Source organism: Labrus mixtus, chromosome 11 (genome assembly GCF_963584025.1).
Source record: "Labrus mixtus chromosome 11, fLabMix1.1, whole genome shotgun sequence".
In the NCBI taxonomy this organism is placed as follows: Eukaryota; Metazoa; Chordata; class Actinopteri; order Labriformes; family Labridae; genus Labrus; species Labrus mixtus.
In genome coordinates this window covers 4421720-4431308 of record NC_083622.1, presented here as the reverse complement: position 1 = coordinate 4431308, position 9589 = coordinate 4421720, and the positions used below count along the sequence as shown (strand labels likewise).

The 9589-nt window shown below is 41.2% G+C and overlaps 1 protein-coding gene across 1 annotated transcript; it reads left to right on the top strand.

The window, feature by feature from the left end:
* The first annotated feature begins 1165 nt into the window (after window positions 1-1165).
* LOC132983369 (deleted in malignant brain tumors 1 protein-like) lies at window positions 1166-9026 on the top strand. The gene is made up of 8 exons (XM_061049643.1): window positions 1166-1249; window positions 1397-1432; window positions 2398-2712; window positions 3905-4219; window positions 4555-4869; window positions 5186-5500; window positions 7029-7175; window positions 7271-9026. The coding sequence occupies exons 1-8, from the start codon at window positions 1183-1185 to the stop codon at window positions 7594-7596; spliced, it is 1836 nt and encodes a 611-aa protein (XP_060905626.1). The 5' UTR covers window positions 1166-1182; the 3' UTR covers window positions 7597-9026.
* Window positions 9027-9589: the final 563 nt, after the last annotated feature.

Here is a 9589-nt window from a genome sequence, read left to right as displayed (position 1 = left end):
ATTCAAAATGGCTAAAGCACTGAACCTTTGACCCACGGCAAAACTATTTTAAAAAATAAAAAAACTATTAAAATCTTAAAGTGCACCGATCAGGTAAACATATGCCTAAGATATCTTACCTTGATCTCCTCCTTATTCATTCTATTAACATTATTTTGATTTTAATCTATATAGAAACAACACCATTTCACTTTGTAAAAACATTAATTCTACTGTTTATTGCTCTGTGTTTTAATAAGAATTAAAGGTTTTCTCCAAAATGTCTCCAAACTTCCCATTCTCCATATTCTCACTTAGGTCTTGTATTTGCCGAAGTAAGATAACAAAAATATTCAGTTTTTGTCAGACTGTGAACAGACTCGCTGCTTGTCTAGGCAAGGCAGGCAACTGCTTGGGGCCCCAATCCGGTAAGGGGGCCCCAAGGGCTGCCAAACCTTATACCACAGCAGCTCAACATGTGCAAATTTTGCAATGACAGAAAACCTCCCTAAAGAGGCCCCATCTGACAGCATTCCCTCTCCATGCCCTGGGAAGCATCGCCAAAGTTTGTGGCTGGAAGTCAGCGAAGGATAGAGAAGAGCAATGATCTGTGTGGGAGTGAAAACAGAACGAGGAGTCAGCACCAGGACCCTGGCAGACATGATGCTGAACAATGCTTGTTGGAAGCGCCCGCTATGACCGTTTTGATTAGGGCCCCGACAGACTCGAGAATTGCCCCTGACTGTGAAAAATGCAAAGAAAACAAATTCATTTTCAAACAACTAAATAACTGAAGATATACACTGTAGATATACACTGAACTTGACTAAAGAGACATTCAAGATACTTACTAGGCAATGGGATGAGAGCACCTCCCAAAAGAGCTTCACATCTTCATGTATTTGAGGAAGCATAATGCATATAGAGGAAGTAAAAAGAAGAAGTATCAAGACAAAACTGTGGTTTAAGACATTCTGTGTTTTGAAACAAGTTTAGCACCTTTTCAACCGCCAGTAGATTCACAGTCTGAGTAAATGCCAATTGTTATAAGGAAGTATTTCACATCTCTAAGGTTTTAACATCAACAACTTATACCGCTCTTTGTCATGAATATGTCTATAAAGAGGAAGTATTTCAGAAAAGACAGTTAAGTGTGTCTGTGGGCTTTTGTAAATTCACATTCTGTCTGTCCTTTCACTGGTAATGATACATGCACCCTATACATCAGCCATGAGGAGCATACAACAGAAACACCTTTACTTGACCCTGGGTAAGGCGCATTTTTCTAATATTTAACATTTGAAAGCAGGTTAACAGAATAGTTACTCACTTTATTATACTCAATTAATTCAAATATTGAGAGAGAGTTAGGAGAAAAAATGACTTTTATATGTCTGCACTTTCTTCTCTTCTATAGTGGCTTTACTCTGGACCTCTTCTTTGCCTGCTACAGGTCAGTCCTATTTTCTTGAATTACTTAATTTTCACAAGGATACCATAGCCTGTATTCAGTCTATTGTGCCTGAAAGGTGCTTAGTACAGCGGAGGATTAGGGCCACGTTAAAGAAAAAAAAGAATCTAAAATTTCAAGATTAATCTCGTAAATTTATGAGTATAAAGTCATAAATATACAAGATTAATGTTGTTATTTTAGTCTATAGTTATATCAGAGAGCAGCCGCCTGTTCAAAAATGACAAACGTGGAGCATCTTTTGAAGTTATACTTTGATAGAGGTTTCAGATATAAAACTACACATTTTTTTCACACATCATCATCACATTGTCATAAGTATCAGGACCCTGAAAAGAACATTTCAAGAAACTGGGGTTTCTCAGAAGAAAGAACCACAATGACTGGGAGGAAATTGTCTCTTTTGTGGCAGAGGAAAAGGCTTTAAGGGTTCTCCTTTCATCATTTTCACACAGGCCGATGGCTGTTCTTTTGATACAACCTTTTAGAATAATAATTTACGTAGCCTAATTTAAATTATTGTTCGAATTTAATCTTGTACATTTATGACTTTATTCTCCTAAATGTACGAGTTTTAAACCTCATAAATGTATGACTTTATTCTCGTCAATGTAAGTGTTTATTCTCGTAGATTTCCGAATTTAATCTCAAAATTTTAGATTTTCTTTTCTTTAAGATTGCCCTAAAACTCGTCGTTGGTCAGATCAGATTAGTTGGGCTGGATTTAAAACAATGTTATGGTGGTGTGCCGACAGTTCGGCTGCTGTGCGGCTAGATGGTAACCACACCCTGCTGCATGCTGTTTGAACTGAAGAGCAGAATAACAAGTGTGAAATGTTAACACAAGCTTCTAAATCGCTTCTCTCCAAGGTGTCTTTCAGAAGCAGTTTTTGAAATAACAAAAACACAAAGATCTGTGTGTGTGTTCTTATATATGTTCTTTTAAGGTTCTCAGCTGAGATTAGCTGGGTATGGATCTAATCAGTGCTCTGGAAGAGTTGAAATCTTCTCTGGCAGTACCTGGGGAACAGTTTGTGATGATAATTGGGACTTAGAAGATGCTGAGGTGGTGTGCAGACAGCTGAACTGTGGGACAGCACTGAGTGCTCCTGGAAGTGCCCGTTTTGGTGAAGGAACTGACCCGATCTTGCTGAATAATGTGGCCTGTTCAGGAAGTGAATGGTCTCTTTCGGACTGTCAGCACAGCGGATATCAGAATCATGACTGTGAACACGATGAGGATGCTGGCGTGATCTGCTTACGTAAGAACATTTTTTTTATCAAATATTTTAAAATCAAGTGTGCTTTTTACGGTGGCCGGTAGGGGTCAAACGCTCAGCAACTGATGAAACGACATACATTTAGAAAAACGTGCAGCAAATATAGAAACTCTGCACATTCAAAAGCAAATGCAAACTACCAAAAACAAATGCAAAGGCTGAAACGCACCGCAAAGACACAAACGCGCTGCAAATAGGCAAAACAACTGCATAAGCATCAAACGCGCTGCAAGTACAGAAACGAAACTTAAGTCAAAACACACACAACCAGAAAACCACTGCAAACACAGAAACGCTGCAAGTTAATCCTTAAACGGAAGTGCTCCAGGCCTGTAGGGGCGCTGTGGAACTGTTTATTTCGGTTTATTTACGGGATAGAGTAAGAGAGACAGCTAGGATCAGAAAGTTATGTTTAGATAGGGAAGTTGTATCGTTGAAAGACACAGGATAACTTCAATGTTACTGAAACGCAGAGATAAAGCAAGTCCGACCGGGATTTTGACATCGGGGACGAGAGCCGAGTGTGGGTCTGTGGCTGCAGCCCCGGGATGTCTGGAGCTAGAGCTAGCTCTGGGGCTATGAGCTCCAGATGCAACTCATCCCTCTGCACCCGCTTTCCCAGCCTGACACTTCGTGCTTTCGCCATCCCGGTGTCCAGGTTGAACTCACTGCTCATCTCTTTACAACAGTTTAACATTCTCCCTGTCATCAAACACTGACACTTCACCCACAGAGAGCCCTCTGCCCGGGCCTGACAAGTTCAAAATCCTGGCAGACGGAAGTCCCGTAGCCTACTCAAGCCGGACAACGGTGCCGGTAGCCGGGCAACCAACTTAGCAAAGCTACCGCTCAACAAGACCTCATTTCTCAAACTTGTGTTTTTCCCCCCCTACATGTTTGCTTTTCTGTAAATCAACCTCACTTTTTTCTGTCTTTGGTGCATGTGCAGCCTGCAGGAACGTTTTAATGTGTAAAAGCTGGTAACCACATTCGGCAGCGTGCTTTTGAAATTTGAGAGCAGAATAACAAGAGTCATTTGTTGCACAATATTTGTAAATTAATCTCTTTTTTTTCTCCACACTTAACTTCCAAAACAGTTTTTCACATGACCCATTAAGAAAAGAATGACATGTTTCATCTTGCAATGTTTTTTTCTTCTGTGATCAACTCTCAGGTGCTGAGCTCAGATTAGCTGGGTTTGGATCTACTCAGTGCTCTGGAAGAGTTGAAATCTTATCTAACGGTACCTGGGGAACAGTTTGTGATGATGATTGGGACTTAGAAGATGCTGAGGTGGTGTGCAGACAGCTGAACTGTGGGACAGCACTGAGTGCTCCTGGAAGTGCCCTTTTTGGTGAAGGAACTGACCCGATCTTGCTGAATAATGTAACCTGTTCAGGAAGTGAATGGTCTCTTTCGGACTGTCAGCATAGCGGATATCAGAATCATGACTGTGAACACAATCAGCATGCTGGCGTGGTCTGCTCACGTAAGAAAAATTTTTTATCAAATATTTTAAAATCAAGTGTGCTTTTCTGTAAATCAACCTGCTTTTCTGTAAATCAACCTCCCTTTTTTCTGTCTTTGGTGCATGTGCAGCCTGCAGGAACGTTTTAATATGTAAAAGCTGGTAACCACATTCGGCAGCGTGCTTTTGAAATTTGAGAGCAGAATAACAAGAGTCATTTGTTGCACAATATTTGTAAATTAATCTTTTTTTTTTCTCCACACTTAACTTCCAAAACAGTTTTTCACATGACCCATTAAGACAAGAATGACATGTTTCATCTTGCAATGTTTTTTTCTTCTGTGATCAACTCTCAGGTGCTGAGCTCAGATTAGCTGGGTCTGGATCTACTCAGTGCTCTGGAAGAGTTGAAATCTTATCTAACGGTACCTGGGGAACAGTTTGTGATGATGATTGGGACTTAGAAGATGCTGAGGTGGTGTGCAGACAGCTGAACTGTGGGACAGCACTGCGTGCTCCTGGAAGTGCCAGTTTTGGTGAAGGAACTGACCCGATCTTGCTGGATGACGTGGCCTGTTCAGGAAGTGAAAGGTCTCTTTCGGACTGTCAGCACAGCGGATATCAGAATCATGACTGTACACACAATGAGGATGCTGGCGTGATCTGCTCACGTAGGAAAATTTTTTTATCAAATATTTTAAAATCAAGTGTGCTTTTCTGTAAATCAACCTCACTTTTTTCTGTCTTTGGTGCATGTGCAGCCTGCAGGAACATTTTAATATGTAAAAGCTGGTAACCACATTCGGCAGCGTGTTTTTGAAATTTGAGAGCAGAATAACAAGAGTCATTTGTTGACACAATATTTGTAAATTAATCTCTTTTTTTTCTCCACACTTAACTTCCAAAATAGTTTTTCACATGACCCATTAAGACAAGAATGACATGTTTCATCTTGCAATGTTTTTTTCTTCTGTGATCAACTCTCAGGTGCTGAGCTCAGATTAGCTGGGTCTGGATCTACTCAGTGCTCTGGAAGAGTTGAAATCTTATCTGGCAGTACCTGGGGAACAGTTTGTGATGATGATTGGGACTTAAGAGATGCTGAGGTGGTGTGCAGACAGCTGAACTGTGGGACAGCAATACATTATACTGGAAGTGCCCTTTTTGGTGAAGGAACTGACCCGATCTTGCTGAGTAATGTAGCCTGTTCAGGAAGTGAAAGGTCTCTAACTGAGTGTCTGCACAGAGGATATCAGAATCACGACTGTATAGACCATGAGGAGGCTGGCGTGATCTGTTCTGGTAAGCATAGTTTTTTGTTTTTTTTAAAGATTTATTTATGGGCTTTTTGTGCCTTTAATTGAGATATATGACAGTGGATAGAGTCGTAAATCAGAGAGAGAGAGAGTGGGAAATGACATGCGGGAAAAGAGCCACAGGCTGGATTTGCAGGCTGCCCGCTTGGAAGACCAGCCTCCATACATGGGGCGCGCGCTCCAACCACTGCACCACCAGCGCCCCAGCATAGTTTTTTTTATTTTTTTTTAATTTTACCTTTATTTTACCAGGCAAGAATTGCTTGAGATCAAATTACCTCTTTTTCGAGCAAGGCCTGGCCAGTTTTGAATTTCTTATATATTGATGTTGTAATTAAAGTTATCAAGATACCAACCCCAAAGGCCAACCTGAAGGACTGGAGAACACATGCTGAGTCTCATCAACTCTACAAAGAAGTCAGTGTAATCACTTTGGTGTATTTGTGAGGTTTGATCCCTCTCCTGCTCCTCTTCATTTGGTGCAAGACATCTAAAAATGCTATAACTGCTGCGGCTAGCAGGATATGTGGTAGTATTGGTATCATCAACGTTAGCAACACTTTTAAGCTCAGAGGGAAGTTATAATAAAACTCAGAGAAAGTAAATACCAACATTAAACATACATTTGTTTTTAAAGATTTAAAATGTTGTGTCCTTTATTCAATTAATATTCATTATACTTAACAAGGGACTTAACCAAATGACTACTTAATAGTTGGTAATTTCCATACAGACGATTCTGTCTTGTCAGAATATGCTAATTAAGATCTTAATAATAATAATAAGAATTTATACTTTATGCGAGGGGAAATTCAGTTTTACACTCTGTTTAATGAAAATGCTACACAAACATAGGCCAAAATACACACACATGCACAAACAGGATCATATGGACATGTATTAATGGAGAGGTGTCAGAGTGAGGGGGCTGCCCACAGCAAGTGCTCCAGAACAGTTTTGGGGTTTGGTGCCTTGCTCAAGGGCACCTCGGCAGTGCTCAGGAAGTGGACTGGCACCTCTCCAGCTACCAAAACCAATTTCTGGACTTGATCGGTGCCGGGACTTGATCCGGCGACCCTCCGATTCCCAATTCATTGTGGTCTCCATGACATTAGTTAAAAGCAAGTAACAGTTTGGACCATTGCAAGGTGTCCACTGGCAGCCCTGACACACAGACTTGGTCAAAGTAAGAGAAGATCAATGCCTGCACAAAGCATTGAGTGTCATATTAACTTACTGGTGGTTAACACCAACTTTTCGATACGATAAAGTAACAACATTCAGTTAAATTCAAGTCAATTTAATCCAAAGAACTTTATTTATTCATGGCATAATTTGTTGCCGTAAGTGAGTTGGAATTTCAGTCTTTCAATATAGTGAAACCAAATTAGGTGTGTTCATGTGATGCTTGGTTAAGGAATTGTATATCTGGTGGTTGTACATGAGAAGTACATTAGACTAGGGAGTGCTGAGTGGTTAGATAGATTAATGAATCAAATGCTTTTCCCTCCCAGGGTCACCGATGGACTACCCAGTAGCTGAAAGCTTCTCGCTGTTGCCGTTGGCGCTGGTGGTGGTGGCGGTACTGTTGCTGGTGGTGGTCTTTCTGGTCTGCAGGAGAAGACAACAAGCAGAGCAGCCAACCCTGGTCCACAACAAATGTAATCACCAGGACACACAGTTTCCCAATTATGAATACACACTTTCTCCAAAGATCATTCATAACTCACACATTGCTCCAATACTTCTGTTTCAGTGGCTGTCAGAGTGGGAAAGTATAGCAACGGTGAAGCAGAGAATGTGAATATGGATCCGGTGAAAACCAAGAAGAATCTCAAAGAGGAAACAGAATTTGTGGATGAGGACAATATTTATGAGGAACTAGGCAGTTTTGATAATAACAATTATGAAGAATTAGGCCTAAATTCACGTTTTAGAAAGGTCTGTTTCAGTGTAGATGAAACCAGACAAGAGCAAGAAGAAACCGGTGAAGAGGAAGATAACTATGTGAATGTAGAACCACTTACTGAACCAACTGTTGTTATTCATGGAAACTATGAGGATGTTTATCAGAACTTTTGAGATGTCCTCTTGTTAGCAGTGACTCTGTGGCTCAGTGGTAGAGTTGGTCATCCCTCAACGAGGAGGTTTGGCTTTGTGGGTGCGCGTGTGTGTGACTTTTCCCTCCTGAGCCCAGTCGCATCCAATCATCTGACCAAACCTTTACGATTTGGCACCGGAAGGCATCAGATATTTTAAAGGCATATTTAAAGATAGATGCTTTGTTTCTTTTAATCAACTATCTGAGAAATGCAACTTACCAAAAACATATTTCTTCCGATATTGCAGGCCCGACAATATATTCGTTCAAACCTACCTTGTTTCCCTTCAGAACCTGACACCAGCCCTGTTGATGCTTTTCTTTCTTTCCTTTAACCCACTGTCTAGAGGTGCACTGTTTAAATTGTATAGTAACATCTCGATGTTGACTTGTTCACCTCTGGACAAGATTAGGGCAGAATGGGAACGAGACTCAGGACATATATCTGATGATCAGTGGGACTCTCCTCTTCTATCAACACAAAAGTCTTCAATCTGCGCATGGCATTGCCTTCTGCAATTCAAGGTGGTACATAGGGCCCACATGTCTAAGGTAAAATTAGCTCGCACCTACCCTGATATAACTCCCGCTTGCGATAAATGCAAAAAACGGTGATGCTACTCTGATCCACATGTACTGGCTTTGTCCTCACCTATCAAAATTCTGGAAAGATGTCTTCCATACTCTATCTAAAATATTAGATAAAACTATAGACCCAGGGCATAAACTGTTCTTATATCTGGTTGTTTTGGCGTACAGTCATTTGTAACACCTGCCAGAGGGGAGGAGTTTGAAAAGTTTGTGTCCAGGGTGTGAGGAGTCTGCAGTGATGCTACCTGCCTGTTTTCTGACCCTGGACCGGTATAAGTCCTGGATGGGGGGCAAGTCGATGCCAATGATTTTTTCTGCAGTCCTTATAGTCCGTTGCAGTCTCTGTCTGTCCAGTTTGGTTGCAGATCCAGATGGCAGTCTAAAGCATGATCAGCAGCTCCTGGGGCAGGTTGAACAGGGCAACGGGCCTATAGTCATTTAGTGCTTGTTTGGCATTGCTGGTGTAGATGACCAACACCTGACATCAGCGGAGCACCGGGTTGCCTTTGCTCTGCTGATGGCTAGACGTGCAATCTTGCTAAAGTGGAAAGAGGCTGCCTCGTCTCTGCTTGGCCAATGGCTTTGGGATGTAACGTCCTGTCTCCAACTGGAGATGCTACGTTTTTCTGTCAGTGGCTCTTAGAAAAAAATCTTTAAAACCTAGGAACCCTTCTTAACGTACTTCCATAACACCGAAACCTTGTCAGCTTGAATAGTAATTTAATTTGGCCCTTGACACAAACCTGACTCCATGGAGGTTGTTGTGCTGCAATTTAAATCCTATACTCTTTGTGCCTTAGTTATTATCCAGGAAACATCTGTGGGATGATGGGTGGGGGGTGGGTGGATGGCGGGGAAGGGTTGTTGTACTACATCAGTTATTGCTGTTACTGCCACAGGAGTCTGTTTATTTGTATTGCTTTGTACCTTACTGTATTCTATGTGGTAATGTATAATGTGCCTGCCCACTTCTTGTTTGTAAAACTCAATAACAGTATTTTGAATAGAAAGAATATCATGTATATATCTTTTTTTTTTTACTTTACAAAGTGAAACAACAGAGTGACAAGATTTGCACAGGCTTACAACTTGAAGGACTCAAGTCCTTTTAACAAAAGGAAATGTGCACCAGCCTGTTGCATCACAGCCCAAATAGTTGATTGTAACATAAATCCCGCCTCTGACAAGGCAAATAGCGAATCAGAATCTAGTATTTTTTGTAGCTTGGCACCTGTGGTGGCCAATCAGATTTCAAAGAGGGCTCTGGCCAACGATTTAGTCATGACCCTCTTATGTCTCCCCGCAGTCTCAGAAGCACTTTCTTAATTGTGGAATCCCTTAAGAGAGGTTTCTGTTGTGACGTGACTCAATGGTACTTGTACA

Excerpts from the sequence above, each read along its gene's own strand:
- LOC132983369 (XM_061049643.1), top strand. The coding sequence starts at position 1,183 with ATGATACATGCACCCTATACATCAGCCATGAGGAGCATACAACAGAAA. Across the intron at positions 1,250-1,396 it reads ACACCTTTACTTGACCCTGG|TGGCTTTACTCTGGACCTCT; the intron begins GTAAGGCGCATT and ends TCTCTTCTATAG. Across the intron at positions 4,220-4,554 it reads TGCTGGCGTGGTCTGCTCAC|GTGCTGAGCTCAGATTAGCT; the intron begins GTAAGAAAAATT and ends ATCAACTCTCAG.